The sequence below is a fragment of the Piliocolobus tephrosceles genome, chromosome 7, assembly GCF_002776525.5.
Source record: "Piliocolobus tephrosceles isolate RC106 chromosome 7, ASM277652v3, whole genome shotgun sequence".
Classification (NCBI taxonomy): Eukaryota; Metazoa; Chordata; class Mammalia; order Primates; family Cercopithecidae; genus Piliocolobus; species Piliocolobus tephrosceles.
The window spans coordinates 104,309,619-104,332,805 of NC_045440.1; the positions used below are offsets into that span (position 1 = coordinate 104,309,619).

The 23,187-nt window shown below is 42.6% G+C and overlaps 1 protein-coding gene across 8 annotated transcripts in view; it reads right to left on the bottom strand.

The window, feature by feature from the left end:
* Positions 1-22,357, bottom strand: part of YWHAZ (tyrosine 3-monooxygenase/tryptophan 5-monooxygenase activation protein zeta) — a 36,666-nt gene extending 14,309 nt beyond the window's left edge. The window contains exons 1-4 of one of the 8 annotated variants that reach the window (XM_023184003.1): positions 22,214-22,341; positions 21,805-22,001; positions 20,894-21,089; positions 17,245-17,549 (exon numbers count right to left, since the gene is read on the bottom strand). In XM_023184003.1, the coding sequence (XP_023039771.1) occupies positions 17,245-17,538 (294 nt within the window). In that variant the 5' untranslated portion in view covers positions 17,539-17,549; positions 20,894-21,089; positions 21,805-22,001; positions 22,214-22,341. Of the gene's footprint in view, positions 1-17,244; positions 17,550-19,370; positions 19,718-20,144; positions 20,345-20,417; positions 20,704-20,893; positions 21,093-21,804; positions 22,002-22,213 lie in introns of those variants that run through there. The other 7 variants (XM_023184005.1, XM_023184007.1, XM_023184006.1 and 4 more) reach the window with 7 other exon arrangements.
* Positions 22,358-23,187: the final 830 nt, after the last annotated feature.

Here is a 23,187-nt window from a genome sequence, read left to right on the forward strand (position 1 = left end):
AAAATTCGTATAACTAGGAAAAACGGTGAAGTAAGACGCAAAAAAGTTTTCTTTAACAACACAGGATTAAGACATATCAAAGAACAAAAGAGAAAAAGAAAACATTTCCTTTAGTACTTGGTTTCTCCTTTTAAGTAACAGACTTGTTAGGAACACAAACTATGGAGACAGACTGCTTACTGCCTAAATTCAAACTTCATCACCTTGACAAAACTCTGAAATCTTCCTGGGTCTCAGATTCTCATCTGTAAAGGCGAATATTAGTAGTAGACATAATGCACAATGTTGTTGTAAGGATTAAATGAATTAACATAATAAGCATTTAGCAGAGTCTGGCAAATTGTAAGCAACAAGAGAAGTGCTGCCATCCTTTTGGAAGTTAAGAGTCTAGTATGAACCACATTAGACTTCAAGTACTGTATGTACTGCAGTAACTTATCTTAACCTACCCTACTCACCCACCCAGAAGCCACCTTAGCTGGGACTCCCTCTTATGTGAAATAATTTCCCAATATTTAAATAATATTACCTTATTTCTCCTAACCATGGTACATATATGGTACGTATCTCTATAAATAGGTACATTTTCTAGGAAAAAACCCTAAACGGTAACAATACTTCAAATTTATGGCTTAAAAGTTTGTCTCAAGACCCCTTTATAGTCATAGAAAAGTAGAAAACTAAGATCATGGAGGTGGTAATTATTTTCCAAAGTTTTCATTTTTGTTCCAAAGCTTCAATTTTATCTTTGTCAAAAATATCATTTTCCCTTAAAGTGAGAGGCTCAATTCATTTAAGATGTCTGTCGAATACCTAAGTCTGAATACCCACAGCTTATCTGCCTGCAGTTCTTTCAAGAAAAAAGTGTTCCATGAAAAAAAAGAAAAGCAGCTAGTTTATCTCACAATTCAAATAACTACAAGTGTTTTTCTTAGAGACCACCATTATACTTCCCATTCTGCCTCACTGAAAGATGTCTATTTAAGAGCTATTAATAAAATAATGTTTCAGATTTAAGGACATTAAGAAAAACCAGTCTTTTTTTGTTTTTAAAAGAAACAGTGAGTGCATAATGGTAAACAAATACAATAATCACTAGTACAGTATAGTACCACTGCCTTGATTAGTGATAAGGAACCAGTAAGTTTGAGCTACCCTTCTGTGTTTGCATCAGTGCTAAATGGTACAAAGAAAGTGATAAGCATCAGTAATAACAGTATTTGCTATGAAAATAGTTGTGAAATGGCTGGGAGCGGTGGCTCACGCCTGTAACCCCAGCACTTTGGGAGGCCAAGGAGGGTGGATCACGAGGTCAGGAGCTCAAGACCAGCCTGGCCAAGATGGTGAAAGCCCGTCTCTACTAAAAACACAAAAATTAGCTGGGTATGGTGATGTGCGCCTATAATCCCAGCTACTCAGGAGGCTGAGGCAGAAGAATCGCTTGAACCTGGGAGGCGGATGTTGCAGTGAGCCGAGACTGTGCCACTGCACTGCAGCCTGGGTAACAGAGCAAGACTCTGTCTCAAAAAAAAAAAAAAGAAGAGAGAAAATAGTTGTGACTTGACACCTCCCCAGAGGATGCCCAGTGGTTGGCATATCACTTTAACAACTTTTGATTTAAAGTAACCTCTGCTGTGTTGTACCCCTTAAACATTTGTTTTTTGCCAATCATACCTCAATAAAGCTGGAAAAATAAAGAGAAGAATCTGTGCTAAATACCGTTCCATACCTAGCTCTAATGCTACGGATCTCCCTAAAGCTGATTCTTCAAAGCTATTCAGCTTCATCTACATTGTCTATACAGATAGTGTGCAGTGTAGAGCTTTTTAACTGAAGAGAAAAAAGGGAAATATCCTAATTTCTGTCAATAAAGGATTAACGGCCAGGTGTGGTGGCTTATATCTTTAAACACAATCACTTTGGAAGGCTGAGCTGGGAGGACTGCTGGAGGCCAGGAGTTAGTAACCAGCCTAAGCAATATAGCAAGACCCCGTCTCTACTAAAAATAATTTAAAAACTTAGCCTAGTGTGGCCAGGGGCCTATAGGTAACGCCTGTAATCCCAGCACTTTGAGAGGCCGAGGTGGATGAGCACTTGAGGTCAGGAGTTCAAAACCAGCTTGGCCATCATGGTGAAACACCGTCTCTGCTAAAAACACAAAAAATTAGCTGGGCATGGTGGTGCATGCCTGTAATCCCAGCTACTTGGGAGGCTTGAGGCAGGAGAATTACTTGAACCCAGGAGGCGGAGGTTGCAATGAGCCGAGATTATGCCAAAGCACTCCAGCCTGGCCAACAAAGCGAGACTGTGTCTCAAAAAAAAAAAAAAAAAAATTTAGCCTAGTGTAGTGTGCACTTGCACTCCCAGCTACTCCGAAGGCTGAGGTGGGAAGATCACTTGAGCACGGGATGGCACGACTGCAGAGTGAACCACTGCACTCCAGCCTGGGTGACAGAGGGAGACCCTATCTTTTTTTTCCTTTAAAAAAGGGATTACGGGCTGGTTGCGGTGGCTCACACCTGTAATCCCAATACTTTGGGAGGCCAAGGTGGGTGGATCACCTGAGGTCAGGAGTTCGAGACCAGCCTGGCTAACACGGCGAAACCCCGTCTCTACTAAAAATACAAAAAATTAAGCTGGGTGTGGTGGCAGGCACCTGTAATCCCAGCTACTCGGGAGGCTGAGACAGGAGACTCTCTTAAACCCAGGAGGAGGAGGTTGTGCCATTTGCACTCCAGCATGGGCAATAGGGTAAGACTCTGTCTCCAAAAAAAAAAAAAAAAAGAGTAAGGAGGTACCTGTCAATATGAATCATAAGATATACATCAAAGTGTGTGGGGGGGTACAATTTACAAAACTAAGTATATGATCTATGATCCTTATTCTTCAAGGATAGAATTGTTTGCTTTGTGCATAAATTCCCAGGATACACAAAGGACTAACAGAGGTTACCTCCAAGAAGGCAGGATGATTACAGCAGTTTTATTTTTTCCCTCTACATGCTATGCTCTTAACACCTAAATTCTTATGTGGAGCAAGTACAATTTAAAATAAAGATTACCAGCCCGGGTGACACCCCGTCTCTACTGAAAAAAAAAAAAATATACAAAAGTAAGTTGGGTGTAGTGGCACACAACTGTAATCCCAGCTACTCCAGAGACTGAGGCAAGAGAATTGCTTGAATGAACCCAGGAGGTGGAGGCTGCAGTGAGCCAAGATCACGCCACTGCACTCCAATGAGTGAGACTCCATCTCAAATAAAACAAACAATTATGGTTTTGCACCTTTAACTTTTCACATACACACATACTCTTAACCTACTTAGAGGCTCTATTAAAGGCATGTTCTACACATTTTAAGCACTCAAAAATATTAAGTTCCCTGACTGAATAATATATGCATAACTTTAATAGCTTCATCATTTAAATAAAACAAATTTTAAAACTATCTTGGAGGATATGTTAATAGCTCAGCATCCTAAAAACAATTTTTCAGAAAGTCTTCATCATCAAGTGTATTGTTAAGACAAAACCTGACAGAAATTATTGAGGTTGACACTACATTCGATAATGAATATTCTGCAGTGAGACATAAAATAATGTTCTACTTTTCTGAAAACCTAAGAAATGGCTCATTTAAAAATAACAAGTGAGTGCTGAACTACACACATATTTTCAGAAACAGCAGCACAGGGTAAGGCTAAGCACCTCCTAATGGATAAGCTCCAGGTGTCTATGTAATGAACAAAGAAGAACCTAAGAAAAATCCTGCAGAGAGAGCTGAAAGAGAGTTTACTCTACTGCAAGGTAGAGTAAACTTGTTAAGAGGTCAAGGGTCCTAGATTATGGTACTAATTCTGCTAAGAGGCATGACAGGCATTTCAAATAAAAAACTGTGACCAGCCTCCTCCTCACCTTAATCTTCTTGTTTCACTACAGCATTAATTTCAAAATCTCCCCTCCAAAGCCAGGAAATCTCCTCTAATGTAATGTATTTCCCACCCCACCACTATCCCTTACATTTCTTTAAATTCAAGATCACTTTTTTTTCTTAAAAGGGAATCAGAGAAATTTATACACTAAGCGTCCTTGGACCAACCGCCAAAATTATGAACGAGAACTCAATCATGAAGTATTTGTACATTTACCTCAGCCCTGAAGAACAGCCACCCTGCCACTATACACTCAAACCACCGTGCTATGTGCTGTGATCTGGGTTTGCCAACTAGAACACAAGAAGCCAACTAATGAAAATAAATTCCAAAGAAAATTACAAGTTACGGAGCTGGGATCATATTTTCCCCTTTGAAGAAGCAACCTATTCAGTATAAACAGACACAGCTTATTTAAAAAGCACTTGGGCAAAATAATTTAGTTTGTAACCTTTGATAAAGTAATAATAATCAATAATAATCGTAAGGCATATATCTTTAAAAAAAATTCAATGGGCATTTTGCACCATGGGGTGTGTTTTCAGAAGTCCTAAGAGCATAATGCACTATCTAAACATAATTGGTTAATTAATAGGACACCACCATGTGCCTCCTAATATAATGCATTGAGGAGGACACCGTATCACTTCAAGGGATTCTCACCAAAAACTCGCAACCTAAATTTAATCATGAAAAATCACCAGACAGGCTGGGCACGGTGGCTCACTCCTTGGGAGGTTAAGGCGGCCAGATCACTTGAGGTCAGGAGTTTGAGATCAGTCTGGCCTGGCCAACATGGTGAAACTCTGTCTCTACTAAAAATACAAAAATGAGCTGGGCATGGTGGCGGGTGCCTGTAATTCCAGCTACTGGGGAGGCTAAAGCAGGTGAATCGCTTGAACCTCGCAGGCAGAGGTTGCAAAGTGAGCTGGGATAGCGCACCACTATAGTCCAGCCTGGGGCACAGAGTGAGACTCTATCTCAAAAAAACAAATAAACAAAAAAACAAAAAAAAGAATCACCAGACAAACTGAAACTGAGAGACATTCTGCAAAATAACCAGCCAGTATTCTTGAAACAAGTGCCAAAATCATTAGCGGCAAAGACTAAAAAAAGACTGATCCATGTTAAAGGAGAGTAAGGAGACATATAAGCAAAATGCAAAGTGTGATTCTGGATGGAATTCTGGAGCAAAAATAGCAAATTACAATAAAACAATTTGCTAAATTAAGATCTATAGGTTACATAATAGTTTATCATTTATTTTTATCAATTTCCTGATTTTAATAATTATAGTGTAATTAGTAACATCTGGACAATCTGGTTATGAAAAACTCTTCGTATTTTTCCAACCTCTTTCTAAATCTAAAATTATTTCAAAATGAAAAGTTAATACATTTTAAAGAAGTCTCTTTTAATTGTTTTTATTTCTGAAAGATACCCTTTTTCATACCCTTTTTACGCTCTTTTTTTTTTTTTTTCAAATTTCCTTATGTGGCTGATACTACTTTTGCATTTAGGAGAGAAGTACTACAAAAACAACGATACATTTGTAAAGAAAAATATGTGGGGTGGAGAGAAAGTTCTCATCTAGTGTTAAAAGAGTATTTGACCTACTGATCCTAATATTAAATTTAATTTGCACAAAGGTAATTAGACATTAAGTGTCATTAGCAAATAGCAAATACCCCCAGAATATCAAAGCAAAACAATCAACCTCTAATGAGACATTTATGAACTGAAATTTGCGAACACAGCTGGGCTAACTTTGACACGATTCACCAAGTATGTGAGTGGGAGAAAGATCCATCAAGCCTCCATAACCCATTCCTCTGTTTCAGAGTGTGTACTGTCATGGCTGTCTTCCAAAACAACAAATGAAGAGAGAGACATTAGGACACAGACATGCCTGCTTTCATACAAAGCATACACACATCAAAAGTTAAAAGGTTGAGGTAGCAAGTAACTGAGGAACAAGAGCCCTCAAAAGTGATTCTCAATAAGTACAGCACCCTATATAGTCTAAAACAAAAATCAGCCGGGTGCAGTGACTCACGCTGGTAATCCCAGCACTTTGGGAGGCCAAGGCAGGTGGATGACCTGAGGTCAGATGATCTGAGGTCCAGAGTTCGAGACCAGCCCCACCAACATGGAGAAACCCCATCTCTACTAAAAATACAAAATTAGCTGGGTGTGGTGGCACATGCCTATAATCCCAGGAAGCTGAGGGCAGGAGAATCGCTTAAACCCGGGAGGCAGAGGTTGCAGTGAGCCAAGATTGTGCCATTGCACTCCAGCCTGCACAACAAGAGTCAAACTCCATCTCAAACAACAAAAACACTCCACTGTTTTTAATGAAATTAAAGTCATTAATTTTGTTATTCTGACAAGTCCTCATCCCCCCCTACAAACCAAATATCTTGATGGCAGATTAAATGTTATGTTTCAATCTACAATAAGGTGATACTACATTAAGGGACTACAAATATTAATGGTTACTGTATGACCTCATGTAAACAGCTGAACCCCTGAGCTGCAGTGTCTTGATCTGTTAAAATGAAAAGGCTGTATCAGATGTCCCTTCAAACCCTAAAATTCAATGAGTCTACAAATCTATCAATATAAAACTCCTAGTTTCTTTTTTTTTGAGACGGAGTCTCGCTCTGTTGCCCGGGCTGGAGTGCAGTGGCCGGATCTCAGCTCACTGCTAGCTCCGCCTCCCGGGTTTACGCCATTCTCCTGCCTCAGCCTCCCGAGTAGCTTGGGACTACAGGTGCCCGCCACCTCGCCCGGCTAGTTTTTTTTAATTTTTAGTAGAGACGGGGTTTCACAGTGTTAGCCAGGATGGTCTGGATCTCCTGACCTCGTGATCCGTCCGTCTCGGCCTCCCAAAGTGTTGGGATTACAGGCTTGAGCCACCGCGCCCGGCCAAAACTCCTAGTTTCTATTATGCAATTTAAAAACTCACAAAAATACCCCACAAATGTCATTTTAGTAACATCCTCATTAATAGGAAATGTAATTCCAACTCTTCAGCATAGTGTAGTTCAAACTTCTAGTCTTGTACAATTCTCTTGTGCAGAGATAATTTTCCTATAATTTTTATTCTGTAGAGCCACTGGGCCTTGTATAATTGCTAGATCTCTTAAACTTTTAAAAAGAAATCATGTAAGAAGCCAGTAATCTGTCACACATTAGGGGCCCAGAGATTTGGAAATTAATCTCTTACGCCCCCTTGTGGCCAGAGTGCCTTCCATTCTTTGATTTGCAATTTCCTCACTTGCTTTCAACCAACCAATTAGAAAAGTGCTCCACCAAAAATGCTAATGATTAGGAGATGTCAATAAAGAAAATAAGTCTTTGTAGACATTTTGATTTTAAATTCTTACCTTTCTATGCAATGTGGCCTAACAGAGTAAGATTTTAGGCTGTGAACTTATGTTCTATGAATAAGGTCATCTATAAGCAGCAGGCTTATGCCCAATCACTTAACGCATTTTCCATTAATAGATGGCAAATCTGCATTTTTAATCAACAAGAAATCTGGCAAACCAAAAGTATATTATCCCTGATGTTTAAGAACTGTTAAAGCCAGCCTAAAACTTTATTATTCAATGTAATTCCTGTTAAAAGAGGAGCTGCTCCCTGATATTTACCCCAAAAGATACCTGCACTAAACAATGCTGGGAGAAGGCCCGGACTGTTTTAAAACTTTTTTTTTTTTTTTAATCAACTGGGTGAAAGGGCTAGCAAGAAGCAGGAATAAAAACTGCTAAATTGGCCGGGCGCAGTGGCTCACGCCTGTAATCCCAGCACTTTGGGAGGCCGAGGCGGGCGGATCACGAGGTCAGGAGATCCAGACCATCCTGGCTAACAAGGCGAAACCCCGTCTCTACTAAAATGCAAAAAATTAGCCGGGCATGGCGGCGGGCGCCTGTAGTCCCAGCTACTTGGGAGGCTGAAGCAGGAGAATGGCGTGAACCCAGGAGGTGGAGCTTGCAGTGAGCTGAGATTGTGCCACTGCACTCCAGCCTGGGCGACTTAGCGAGACTCCGTCTCAAAAAAAAAAAAACTGCTAAATTAAATCAGGTTCAGAGAATTGTCTCCCTCCAAATCATGAATGCTAGCAAAATAATCCTAGAAGGAATTAGTGTTTTAAGAACATCTGAGGTTGGGTGTGGTGGCTCACACCTGTAATCCCACTTTGGAAGGCCGACATGGGTGGATGATCTGAGGTCTGGAGTTCAAGACCAGCCTTACCAACATGCAGAAACCCTGTCTCTACTAAAAATACAAAAATTAGCTGGGTGTGGCGGTGCATGCCTGTAATCCCAGCTACTTGGGAGGCTGAGGCAGGAGAATCACTTGACCCAGGAGGCAGAGGCTGTGGGGAGCCAAGATCACACCATTGTACTCTAGCCTGGGCAACAAGAGTGAAAACTCCATCTCAAGAAGAAAAAAAAAAAAGAACATCTGAACATCTGAAAACAAATTCTGAAATGTTGCTCCTAAAAATTCAAAGTAAAATACTAGGCTGGGTGCAGTGGCTCATGCCTGCAATCCCAGCACTTTGGGAGGCCAAGGTAGGCGGATCACGAGGTGAGGAGATCAAGATCATCCTGGCTAACACGGATGTCTCTACTAAAAATACAAAATATTAGTAGAGACAGAAATCCTGTCTCTACTAAAAATACAAAATAATTAGCCAGGTGAGGTGGCGGGCGCCTGTAGTCCCAGCTACTCGGGAGGCTGAGGCAGGAGAATGGCATGAACCTGGGAGGCGGAGCTTGCAGTGAGCCAAGATGAGGTGGAGCTTGCAGTGAGCCAAGATCACGCCACTGCACTGTAGCCTCAGTGACAGAGTGAAACTCTCAAAAAAAAAAAAAAAAAAAAAAAAAGTGTAACACTAGCAAGTATCAAAAAGAACTTAGGTATAAACTTAAAAATTTTTTTTTTTTTTTTTTGAGGCAGAGTCTTGCTCTGTCACCCGGGCTGGAGTGCGGTGGCCGGATCTCAGCTCACTGCAAGCTCTGCCTTCCGGGTTTACGCCATTCTCCTGCCTCAGCCTCCGGAGTAGCTGGGACTACAGGCGCCCGCCACCTTGCCTGGCTAGATTTTTGTATTTTTAGTAGAGACTGGGTTTCACCGTGTTAGCCAGGATGGTCTCGATCTCCTGACCTCGTGATCCGCCCGTCTCGGCCTCCCAAAGTGCTGGGATTACAGGCTTGAGCCACCGCGCCCGGCCTATAAACTTAAAAATGATTGACACTCTCACTGAAGGCTTTCCTCTTCTCCCCTCCCCCAGGATCTAGGCCTAGGCTGAAGTTTCTCACAAACCAAGGCCCAATTTACCAGTATTTCCCTCACAATGCTTTTTGTTGGTGGTGGTTGTGGTAGTTAAAATGCCTCATTTTTCATAGGGCTTTTTAGCTTGTATGTGCACACTATGTTATTATGGATAAACTACATAGGGGGACTATTATTTTATCAGCCCCTTTTTAAAAACGGCTAAAGACCAGCTTTTCCATGTTCAATGAATTTGCAGTACTTTTCCCTCTTTGACTTGTATTATTTGTGCACGTCTATTTCCCTCTCCAGACTGAATAGCAGGGCTTTTAGATTTATTTTTGTAATACCACAGGGCTTATAAAATAGCAAGTTGTCAAATACTAAATAAAAAATTTCAGTTTTCTAAAGTTCTCTTAAATTTAATCCAAAATTTATAAATCAAACCACAATAAAGTGGTATCAGAGGTAAAAAAGGTAAAGCAGTGTATTTGCTAGTGTGTTAATTCAAAAATTTCCCCAAAACATCCTAGAGATAGATAGTATTATTCCCATTTTGAAGATGTGGAAACAGTCAGAGAAATGCAGTAAAATTTATCTCAAATCACACAATGAATCAAAAATTCAAAAAGTCTGCATGGCCCATGCTAACTTTTATCACCTCTCTTTAAGTAAAGTAGTATACGCTTTAGTATCCTTTATTTTTAGAAATGTTACACAGGGATATGTTTAAAGTTTTATCTCTGCTCCAATTAAAGAAAAAGAGCCTGATGATAGTCCTCCATTAGATGGCAACAATCAAAGGGCAACTGTGAAGGAAAAGTCGTTACTCTTACAAAAAGCGGGTTGCTTGAGTTGTCTTATTTCCAAACATCTTCCAAACACAATGCTAAAGGACTGATCAAATTGATGAATTGAGAACTTCCCTGCTCTAGGCAAGAACTACAGCTTACCTATATAACACTACCCTCAACTGCCAATTCCACAGAATCACATTTTAAGTAGGTATTTTGAATAATATTTTCATCAAGTTTCTCTTGGTTGAATGTGGTCCAAATATGTCATTCTAAACTCTGGACAATGTTTATTACGTTTTAAGGAGCAAAAAAATTATAAGCTGAGTGTTCGTTAAGTCTTGGATCAACAAATAGGTCTTTCTCAGAAAAGCATTTGTAATTAATCACTTAGATGAGAAACATTCTGCATACCACTGGGTTCCTTGATATAACGCTAATTTCTAAAAAAACTCTAGATCCCTAAAATTGTTTGCAAGTTAGAAATTAACTGCCACTAAAAAACATTTCTAGGCCGGGTACGGTGGCTCATGCCTGTAATCCCAGCACTTTGGGAGGTTGAGGTGGGTGGATCACCTGAGGTCAGGAGTTCAAGAGCAGCCTGGCCAACATGGTGAAACCCCGTCTCTACTAAAAATACAAAAATTAGCCGGGCATCATGGTGGACACCTGTAGTCCCAAGTACCTGGGAGGCTGAGGAGGGAGAATCACTTGAACCCGGAAGGTGGAGGCTGCAGTGAGGCGAGATCATGCCACTGCACTCCAGCCTGGGCAATAGGGTGAGACTCTTGTCTCAGAAAACAACAAAAAACAATAATGACAAAAAACAAAAAACATTTCTAACTTCCCAACTCATTAAACAATTCAAATAAAATACTAATACAACAAAAATTGGGCAGTCCCTACAAATTTAATGCAATAATCTTTCTTAGATTTTAAAATTCAACACATGCATACAGGCAAACCCATTAAGCACATCTTATGTTGGTCTGCTTAACTTTATAGATTAATACTTGGCTGAAACTATATTCTTTTGCCTGTTGTTACCACTGTAAGCACATTTTTATTTGGGGGAGAAAGGAACACTCACAACAAATCGTGTCAAAAGAAATCCGTAAGAGTTTACATGCTGAAACATTTTAATAACCTATCCAATGTAAACAAAAGGGCAGGTGTCACACAAAATGATCTTACTGATATCAAGTCAGCTATATTCATCCACATGGCTTTGGTGCCTGAAGATCCACATTATTAGAAAAGAATGGCAATAGAAAAAAAACTAGTGAAATCTGCCAATATGTAAAACTCTATCCTGCACTACACTACTTCTATCACATTATACCTTACCAGAAAACAAAACTAAATCAATAACAACTGCTATTTCACAGTAAATTTCACAGATACAAGTTTTTCATAATTACAGTGAATTACTGACTAGAGAACAAGTGAATGATCGGTTACATAGAAACACACATAATAAAAAAGAGAGAATTGCTAATATGGTAGCCAAGCACACCATTCTTCCCACACCAAAATTTAAATTTGTGCCATCTAAATATATCAAAGCATATATACTTTGATATGTACTTTACAAAAACACAAATGTTTTCAAGGAGAATAGAGCCAATCTTCTGATGCTGAAATATATTCTTTTATGGCAGAAACCCTCAGGCCATAAAGACGGTAATTAGCAATGGTTTGTATCAGGGACAGTGAGAAGACCAACTAAAGCTAAAAGACCAACTAAACTAAAGCTAAAAGCCTCTTGCAGGGAATTCTGGCAAGGATCAAGCAAATAGATGGAATGAAATCAGCGTTTCAGAAAGATGAGAATAAGAAATATATGCAATAGAGAACTGAAAAGGAAAAGTAAGAGTAACAAGTCCAAGTGAATGAACACAAGCAGCAGTAAAAAGATGTTTATAATTTAGCTTTTGTCCATTAAAAGCACATCAAGTTTATCCTTACAGTATCATTTTCCTATTTGGCAATGTACACTTTTCCAAGTATAATCCTGGGAACTATACAATTCAGCATGAATGTAAAAGATAGGGAACCAATGATACGGGAAACATCAACAGCTTGTAATGTGAAAATTAAGTCAAAGTTGAGTCCAGCATGTCACGTGATTAAGTCTAGAAAACATGCTAAAATTGGGTAGTTATAAAGGACAGGCAGTTTCAAAAGGAAGAGGAACACTGGCTTTGAGTATATAGAAACTGACAGCAGTTCTAAGGCCCCTAAAACCTTGAGCAGTGTTTATTCTCTGTGTAAAACTGTCAGAGTAAAGCAAAAGCTATGGGAACTAGGATGAAATCACAATAGGGAACCAGAATTCTACAAAAAATTCTAAGAAACTTATTAGAATTTCAATAAACTGTATGCTAAGTTTTAAAACTTACTTGATATCAGAACACCCGTCATTTTGACTTAAAAATTCTCTTTCACACACACTTCAATATAAATATGCCAAGAGTAACTTATTTTGGAATCAAAAATTTGTGAAATTAATCCGTAAGTCCAATGACATTTAATTCAGTATTATAAAGGCAGAGCTAGTTTCCCTTCCCATCAAACAGCAAAGGCCTCTACCTTTCCATTCCCTTTATTTTCATCATTTCCACTTCATATACCTCAGACTTTTTGTATTTGTACAAATATGTCATTGGGTGTGGCACTTCGCATTTAAAAAGAATGAACTTTATTACCAAAGACACTGTACAGGCCAGGTGCAGTCCCTCATGCCTGTAATCCCAGCACTTTGGGAGCCCGAGGTGGGCGGATGACATGGTCAGATCGAGACCATCCTGGCTAACAGGGTGAAACCCCGCCTCTACTAAAAATACAATACAATTAGCAGGTGTGGTGGCGGGCATCTGTAGTTCCCAGCTACTCGGGAAACTGAGGCAGGAGAATGGCGTGAGCCCAGGAGGCGGAGCTTGCCGTGAGCCAAGATCACGCCACTACACTCCAGACTGGGCGATAAAAGCGAGACTCCGTCTCAAAAAAAAAAAAACACTGTCCTATTTCTTCCTTCCTGGGACCACAGAACTTGAATTCTTCATATTTCAAAACATACCAAAACAACAAAGACATGTAAATATACAGTATATCTTAATAAAATAAAATAGTAACAATAGATATAACACTACAGAGTTCTTTGGAGAAGGCCTTATTTTCCAATGAGCTGCCTGGTGATTTTCATCTTAAAAACTACATAGAAGTTTTTAAAGCCCCAGGCACATAATAATATATTCAGACTACAAGGGACCCAAAAACTACTTGCTTTCTTATCTTATTTCTGTTTAATGGTAGTTCTGTGGGCTGGAGATAAAAATCAGTGCCCCATGACCACAACTTAAAATTGCTCTGAGCAAATAAAAACGTAGAGCAGCAATAAAATAGAACTCAGTCAAATTAACTGAATCACTATTAAGATTACTGAACTGCAGTTGCCAACTGTTACGAATGTTAGACACAATTTTACACTGCTTCCTGTCATAGACTTCCTATAAAGTCATTCTTTGCCTATAGCAGTGGATTTTAAATTTTGAAATGAAATCTTTGAAAATCTGATGGTTGGCATGGACCTTCTGCCCCAGAAAAATGCACAGTCTTAAAGGCTTCTTCCATCTTCTAAATTCCATTCATGGACTGTGAGTTAAGAGACCCCTGCACTATTACAGGCAGGCTCACAGTTTTAAATAGAACTGAAAAGCTAAGATAAACAGGACACAAAAGGTAGTCAAGGTGCTTTACCTTTCATTCCCCACAACCCTGGGGGATGAAAATTATTCGTATTTAATTGAGCTTAGTTTTCTCAGAGGGACTGAGTACTGAGTGATTTCCTCAGGCTATGCATCTATTAAATGGTAAAACTAGTTTGATTCAGCATCTTGAGCTCCATTATTCACCTCCACATACTTCTTTGAGTTTGAAATAGTCTTCCTAGACTGTATTTCCTTGGTATTCATTTCATCAAGTGCAAGATAAAAACTACCCAATTTTTGGCTGCCATCTTTCAGGTTTAAAGAGGTACTAGTGTTGAGTCCCTCCCCAACTACCAAGAGAGTTTCTAAGCATCTGGCAGGAAAGGCAGATTGCATTAGTTCACATATTGCAGTTTCAAATTAACACATGGAAGAGAAGAACCCGAAGTTCTTTTACATAATGAAAAGTCCACATTGTGAAGAACATGCCAGTGACCACTTCCCACAGTAATGCTCTATTAACTCTTGTAATAAGCAACATGGTCCAAGCTCTTTGCTTATTAAATGGTTAAACAATTGATGAATACATGTAACCAGAATGGGTTACTAAAAAGTTCTTCAGAAAAACTCAGAACTTTGGAGATTAGCTGCTTTTTGTAGGAAGAGTATATTTTCATAGCTATTATAAAATAGGTACTCAATATAAAAATCTGGTTATCACTAATGCCACCAGCTAATACCATCAATTCTGCAAAAGGATTACCTGCTTATTTTTCTCAAATTAAAATATATATATATGTGTGTGTGTGCATATACATATATATATATCTCAAAGCCCAGAAAAGGCTGGAGTAATAAAAAATTATAATTGATTTATCATGTAAGATCTCAAAAATATAATTTAAAATATTTTTTCTAATCATTAAGTAACAATGATTCAAAAACTTTCTCTAGTAGAAATACCAGTTCTGCTACACTTTATTCTTCCATTTCACTAAAAAGGGGAAAAGGAATTTTATGCAATGTTTCCAGAGTCGATGTGACCTATTTGAAAAAGATGGTAGGAAAAAGAAGCCTATTATCTGTAAATATCAAATTTTCCCAAGCAGAAAAAGAAAAAGCCAGGGAAATTTTGCAGTGCTGCTGACCTAATTCTATCCTTTCTCAAAAGAAGCCTTTCTGCTTGTTTAACAAATATTTGAGCATCTAGTACACATTTTGAGTATGCAAAGATCACCAAGTCTTACTCTTAAAAAGACTAAGGCTGGAAGCCAAAGCTTGTTTAGAATTCTCTTCGAACCCACTTGTATAGTAAAGAAAACTCTCGTTCATCCAAACTTTCAAAGTGTAAATACCATTTAGACTTTTTAAGAAGCCAGTGCTATTCTAGAGGGTAACGATGTGGGTAGGGACCAGAATCAAACTCCTTAATAATCGTAACAACAAGAAGCTATTAATATTAAGAGATTATCTTGTCATCCTCATCTACTGGTTCTATGCAAAAATTTTTTCTTGATAAGAAAACCAAAAGGAAGCATAGTCAAAACTGCTACAAGTTGGGCCAGACGTGGTGGCTCACCCCTGTAATCCCAGCACTTTGGGAGGCCGAGGCGAGTGGATCACCTGAGGTCGGGAGTTACACCTGACCTGGTTACCAGCCTGGCTGACAAGGTGAAACCCCATCTCTACTAAAAATACAAAAATTAGCTGGGCGTGGTGGCGCACGCCCTGTAATTCCAACTACTGGGGAGGTCAAGGCAGAAGAATTGCTTCAACACGGGAGGCTGAGGTTGCAGTGAGCTGAGATCATACCATTGCACTCAAGCCTGGGCAACAAGAGCAAAACTCAGTCTCAAAACACACACAAAAAAGCAAACCTGCTACAAGTCTTTTCCCAGGAGAAGACTCACAATGACAGGAACTTTTATACTTCGTATATGGAAAACATGCACATACCTACCTGGTATTGCAAATAAGCCTGTTACTAAAAGGTAAATGTCACATTCCTTTTTATTCCTAAAATTGACTTTTGTCTTAAGGGAAATGTGAACTTGTAACACATCCTTTGAAGCCCAAATAAAAACTTTTTGATCAAGTGTAACACCAGACTGAACAAAACTGAGTTACACTTACACAGATATTAGTAAGGAGAGCAGCAAGGAAAAAAAAAAACCCCAATACATTTTTTATTATAGAAAAAAAAAATCACATTTTCAAAATTTAAATATTCTTATTACCTTAGCAAAATCACAAGATAGGTATTTGTCACTTGGCCTCAATAAAAGATATTCCTTTTTTCAACTTAGATACAAATAACAGCTATCATTGTAAAGATTTCAATAGGAACAACAACAAAAAAATGCCCCAAGACAGATGTCTCACTGAGTTTGTGATTGTGAACCCAAATAAGCATGTTTAAAAAAAATCACTATTATTTTAAAAGACAGTGTCAAGTATCATTTGAGAAAAATACAGTTTAGGAACTGATGCTATTCCATTAGTAAATACAAGTGTAGAGAAATGATAGTATCATCACAACTGTAACAAAAACCCCAAACCCACAACCACATCAGACATTATCCTATTGCTCATTACAGTACTTCTTCCATATAAATAAGGTTCATATAGTAAGTAACACACCTGGATTTCCATACTGAGTCCCACATTCAGTAATCTGTCCAGAAAAATCGAGATGCTGCTGCCCCTCTTTGTATATCAAGAGTCTGGCCATACTGGTTAAGTGTAACCATTTAATAAAACCACTTTAAATATTATTCCAAAAACTTCCAGCTTGGATTTTCTACTAGTTTATCCTCAAATTTAAACTACTCTTGATCAAAAAGCCCTACTTTGTATGACAGATTAAAATTAACCAAAATGTAGTTTAATTATTTTAAGCGCAGTGCTTCAACACAGTAAGTACTGAATACTTAAAATACTCGATTCAAACTGGAAAAATCAAGCTTGAGTTATTCATAATCTTTCATCATGGTTGTGAGTGTTCAAAATTTATTTTCAAATATTCAATGCAGGAACAGGTTTCATAGTCGTGACGCCAGAGTTTTCTGCATGGCTGACTCATTACATTAACATTATAGCAGCTAATCCTGAGAAGAGTACTATTTCTACAGTGAGTATCCTATTACATCTCTCTTACATAAAATACGTAAAATTCCTTTATCCATAGATGTACATTTAAGATAACCAGCTATAGAGCTACCACAAATGTTCTAACCATAAGTAAAGCAGTAATACTATTAGTTTATCTTTTCAATTAATACACAATACTAAAGTCTGTTATTTTTAAAACTGAACTGTTTCATAATCATTATTACAATTACTTTACATACACGTATCTGTAATTTTCTTAACATCTTTTTAGTTATGACACCATGAAGACTTTTAAATTTGAACACACAATGTTTAAAAGGAAAAGAAAAACCGAAGAAAACGTTGAGAATAATGTAACTGATACTCATAGGAACCTTACAGTATAATGAAGCCAGACTGAATTGATTCTCACCAGTACATCATTGCAGATATCTCTTAGCTCCGTCTCAATTTTCTCTCTGTATTCTCGAGCCATCTGCTGTTTTTTCTCAGCACCTTCCGTCTTTTGTTCAATACTTGAGACGACCCTCCAAGATGACCTACGGGCTCCTACAACATTTTTATAAGCAACTGAGAGAAGATTCCTCTCCTCATTGGATAATTCAGCTCCTTGCTCAGTTACAGACTTCATGCAGGCTGCCATGTCATCATATCGCTCAGCCTGCTCGGCCAGTTTGGCCTTCTGAACCAGCTCATTTTTATCCATGACTGGATGTTCTGCAGGGGGGAAAAAAGGAGTATTTAAAATTTTTTCCCATCAAAATAAACAGACTCAAAATTATACCTGTGGTAAATGAGTTTTTTAAACCTGAAATCTAACTGCCTGTGGAAGACTGTTCACATGAGGAATTAAAATACAGCCTCACAAAAGGATAGTGAGAAAAGGAAAAAAAATTTAGCATACTCAGCATCAGAGGTAAACTTTCAGCTATTAACACATCAGTGTAGCAAAACTAAAATTTGTTCCGAAGATACAGATTTCACATAAGGTCAAAATTACTTCCAAAAGCTGCCTCAAAAACTTACCCCTAATCTTACTTGACCAAAATCTCAACTCATTTCCAATACCACTAAGTGATCTGAAATTAAGCAGCTTTTCTTCCATAGTAAAAGCAGTTTACAGAGAACATCTGGATTTCTATCGTATTTCCACAATCATAATTCTTCGTCAGTTTAACTCATGTCTTTTTACTTTCATAATACTCTCGTCAGGAGTGATTAAATTTTAGTGTTACTCCCACCCCAAACCTACTAGATCTCTGCAACATTTGCTAGCCAATAATAGCATAACAATTTGTGGGGAGGAATGACCACTCTTTGTTTTCAGATGTTTTGAGTATAAATCCACCACAAAGGATCAATATCTGACCCTAATGCCTCAACTCCTTATCTTGTTGTATGTCCACATGCTTTAAAAATATCCACAGGTTGGCCAGGCGCGGTGGCTCAAGCCTGTAATCCCAGCACTTTGGGAGGCCGAGACGGGCGGATCACGAGGTCAGGAGATCGAGACCATCCTGGCTAACACGGTGAAACCCCGTCTCTACTAAAAATACAAAAAATTAGCCGGGCGAGGTGGCTGGCGCCTATGGTCCCAGCTACTCGGGAGGCTGAGGCAGGAGAATGGCGTGAACCCGGGAGGCGGAGGTTGCAGTGAGCTGAGATCCGGCCACTGCACTCCAGCCTGGGCGACAGAGCAAGACTCCGTCTCAAAAAAAAAAAAAAATAAAAATAAATAAAAATATCCACAGGTCATGGCACTTCAACTCTTACTGTGAGTACTAGAATATATCACGTTGGAAGTATTTAATTTACAAGTGTTTCCAATGTCATTGCTCCAGTTGAAATGTAAAAGTGCTGCATTTTGCGTCTAGCCGTCATATTGTAATTGGGTGTTACCACTCAAGCTGTTCTTCACCATGACTATCCACCTAATTCTCTTTCCCTCGCATTTTAGTGTCCTAGACCTTTTCTATCTACCTCAGCTACATTTTTCTGGAAAGATATCCTTATGCAAGTTGGCAAAGAGCACAAAGATACTAATCCACACAGCGATACCACAGGAAAAAAATGACTTTAGAGAAAAATATACACCCTGAATAAAGTGCACTTTTAAATTAGGTGAACGGAAGAGTTCACCTTGGAAGCTGACTCCCGAATATTAATCATCTTTTGCCTTTCCAGAGAAACCTCACAATATTTTTTTAACTAAATGAGAGAACAGGTCCCCACATTTTAAACAAATTATTTAGCCACTTTGGATGCAAGGTGTTAGCTCAATACGTAAACTATTTAACCTTTATGACGGTATTATTTTCCTCAGGTGTCTAAATTACTAATTTTTCCCTTACGATCTTAGAAACAGTCTCTGGTTAATTCTGCTTCTAATGAAAAATGATTTAAACCAGTACAAAGGATTCTCTACCCAATCACTTCGGTAGAAGAGGAAGTGGATAAGGTTTCTTACACAGTAACGAGTGCTCCAAGGCCTCGCCTCTACACTGCGGGCAGGACTCACCGCACCCATTTAACCCTTACCTGACTTGAGACGTCGGCTACGGTGAAACGAAAACCGGCAGACCCGGACTTGAAAGTGAAAATCCTCGGGTCCGCTTATCCGTAACCACCCCCCTCCAGGCTCCGCCCAAGTCGGAGCCTCAGCTCAAGTCCCCGACTCTCCTTTGTCATGGCGGATCTGTGTCAGGGAGCCCAACCTACTGCAGAGTGTTAATTCCCCCCTCCTCCGACCAGAGCCAGAGGGAGGAGCAGCCCGCGCCCCCGCCCAATCCGTCCCGCGGGGAGGGGGGGGGAACGAAGCCGCCCGACCCCGGGGCAGAGACGCCACAGCCGCCCGCAGAAGCGGAACCACTACCAGCCCCGCCACGGACACACCCCGCTCTCCCACCAGCGCCTTCCCCGCCACCGATCAGCGCCGATGCCCGTGTACACCGTCTCTAAGGGACCGACAGCTGCAGGTGGGGGAGGGGATGAGAGCCACACCCAGCCAAGCGGGCCACCAGCGGCTATGCTCAGGGTCACCCGCCCCCAAAGCAGGATATGCGTCCCCAAACCGAGCGCAGAGAACCTCCAGTTCTAGTCCATCACGCACGGAAGCCGACGGCGGGCTCCCCACCCCGCTCTCTACCCCCACCTGGACTCGCAGCCCCCGTCCGCACTTCCCCCACCCGTTCGAAAGGAGCAAAAAAAGACCCATCCCCCACCCCCACCAGGAAAATTCAAGTCCTTCCTCCCACCCCGGAGCCCACGAAATTCAGCTCTAGGTCCCAGGCGAGCCCCACCCCAAAACCTCACCCCGCAGCGTGCTCCCCCTCGCGCCGGCGCGCAGCCTCGCCCCGGTCTACCTGGCGGGCGCCGCCGTGCCAGCCCGCTCTCGGCCGGGCCTTTTCCTCGCTCCTGGGTCCCCGAGGCCCCCGGCCCCTCCCCGCCGCGCCACCGCCTCCCGGGGAGGGGGGAGGGCCAGGTCCCGCCGCCGCAGCGCCCAGCGCAGAGGCTGCGCGAGGGGGAGGGGGAGCGGGGGAGGGGAAGGAGGGGGCGGCCGAGGGAGAGAAGAGGGGGCGGCCTCACCTGCGCCACTGCGATGCCCGCCGCCGCCGCCGCCGAGTCATTATCTCGGGCGGAAGCGAGAAGGGCGACGAGGGAGGGGGTAGGAGCCCGCAGAGACAAGGGTGGGGACGGATCGCGGCCGGCGGCGCCCCGGCCATGCCTCGTCCACCTTTGGGAGCCAGCGACAGGGGGATCCCCGGGGATCTCGCGTGTAGGCGCCCTCCCCACCCCCGGGGGCAGGACGGGGGAGCGAGCACCGATCGGCGCCGGGGCGTCGATGCGGAAGCAAGGAGTCGGAGGCGGCCGCTAGCCGCCCGCCCGAGCTCAGCGGAAGAGGAGCCGCCGCCCGTGTCCGCTGAGGAGACTCCGCCTCAGCCCGGCGCCGCCACCGCGGGGCGAGTGGGGATGAGGGGACGGAGCGAGGACGGCTCCCACGCGTTCGGAAGGCTGGCCTGGGACAGGAAGGAGCGGGGCGCGGCGGCGGCCGGGTTCCTCACCTGTGTCCGGAGTGGGTGGTGGCGGCGGACGGGCAGGGGCTCAGCAGTCTCTGGGCGGCGGCGGCAGCAGCGGCGAGGCTGAGACTCTGTCCCTGGATCTCGCTGCTCACAGGCTACAGCCGCTCCGCAGACACGGGGTTTCCTCCAATCACCAGCCCCGGCAGCAGGGGCACCACACGCACGATGACGTCAAACGCTGCTATGGCAACCGTTGATTGGTGCCCACAGCGATCTGGGCCCCGCGCAACCGCCGCTCCCCGGCGCGCGTCTTGCCCGCCCGCGCTGCAGGGCGAGCGGAGGCGCGTGCGTCCTCGCCTGCAGCCGCCACTTCTACCCCGCTCGGCTCCCAGCTCCTCTACGCTTGTCCCGAGTGCACCTAGGCAGGAAGCTTTTTTTTCTTTTCCCGCAAACCCCCCCACTCCTCGCTTTCCCCTTGGGTCCCCGACGCCCTCTCTCTCCCTCTCCCCTGCAGCCTCCGTCGGTCCACTCTTCCTCTCAGCCTGTGGGAAGGCGCTCTCTCCCTACCCCCACCTTAGCTTTTGCTCAGGCCGTCTGCGCTTGCCCCAGTCACTCCCTCTGGAAGGGGCTCCCGTTCAGCAACATCCGGGACTTTTCACATCCCCCCACCTCTCCCCGAGGCCCGGCCCGCCCCGCTCCGCCCTCCGTGGTTCGCGGTAGTAACTGCCCCAGGGCCGTCCCCGGGCAGGATGACGAGGGTGGCTCGGCGGCTCCGGCATTGTGATCAAGACTTGCGGGGCGGGGGCCCTGGGGCGGGGGCAGGGCGCGGTCGCACGGCAAGGAAGGGTTGTGTGTGGTGCGCTCCCCCCGCCCGCCCGCCGCTCCCCTTGCCCGGTGGGGCCGACCGGGGCGCGCGGCCCCTCCCGGCCTCCCTCCCGCGGCCGCAGCTTTACCTGCTGGCTTGGGGGAAGCGGCCCTAGACCTTTTATGGCTCGGAAACGGGAGTGAGGCGTCCAGCCCCTGAGTGTGGCTGAGTGATGGGGAGGCGTTCCAATCGAGAGCTCGGGATCTGCGCTCGGTGACTGCCCGAGGGGACAATGGGTGGGCGCCGAGGTGGGCCGGGCCGGGCAGAGCCGGCGGGAGGTGAGGCCTGGAAGGAGGTGCGTCCGCTTTAGGGAAGCCAGAGTTCCGAGGGGAAAGGACAACCTTCTCCGGCGGAAAGCTGGAGCTGGTCCTGGCAGCCTTGACCCGGAGACAGGCAGTCAGGCATGACCGCACGGACCCGTTTCTCGTAGGCTAGGTTTTCCTACCCAAATAAAGCTTTCACGTGAAGACCTTGACTTAATACATGACGATCATTACCTTTTTGTCTCCTAGAAGCAAGGTTTGAGGGACGTCGTAGTCCCCAGGGTTCCAGCTGGCGGTGGGAGTGGACCACAGGCCGGGTGATGAGCGGGGACGGTAGCCCGGAAGAAGGGGAAGGAGAAGGGCGGAAATTGCAGGTGCCTGAACGGGTAGGGCCTCCGCCCAGTTGACTTAAGGAAGTTCAGAGAGAAACATTCACAGTGCGCTGCACCTTCCCTCTTTAAATGTGTTCGGGCTAAGAAAAGATTAGTGCTTGGATGACCCGCAAAACCACTTGAAACAGTCAGAGAGAGTGTACGGTTAGCAATGAGAGCGCTTGGAACTCTTTATTTTACCCTTGTGTAAACTCTTCATTGATTCTTCCAACGTATCTTTATTGAGCTTCATTTAGCCTCATGTTCTCTACAGAATTTAGTTTCTCAGTAGTAGACACGAAATGACTGAGTCCTCGCTCTTCCAGTACATTGTCTTTCCTACATAATACAGTGGACCACAAAGCTGCTCTACAAATTACTTTTTGCCTGACATGACAGCTGTATAGTATAGAGCAGAAACAGAGTTTCCAGTGACCAGTTCCATTTCAGTGGGTTTTTTGTTGCTGTTTTTCACAAGCTGCCAAATCACAAACTCATGGTAGGTTAAATGGATGAACAAATTGGAGTTTTATTTCTGAGATGTTAGGGTCAACTAGCTTTGACTCCCAAGTAAATTATTTTAGGGCGTGACTCACTTAAAATGACTAATATTTCAAAAGCTTTTTTTTTTTTTTTTACAGTTTTTTCCAGTTTTGTAGTAGGCACCAGAAATTTGACAGAGGATACTAAGTTAAACGTTTTTTAAAATGGAAATTCATGTTTCTTTAATGTCTCAAATATATGTCTATGTAGCGTGCATGCCTTTTGTTTTAGAGGAAGTTAAGGGGTTTCTCTATAAATTGTGCGTTTACTTTAGGAAAGAAAGAGCTAAGTTAG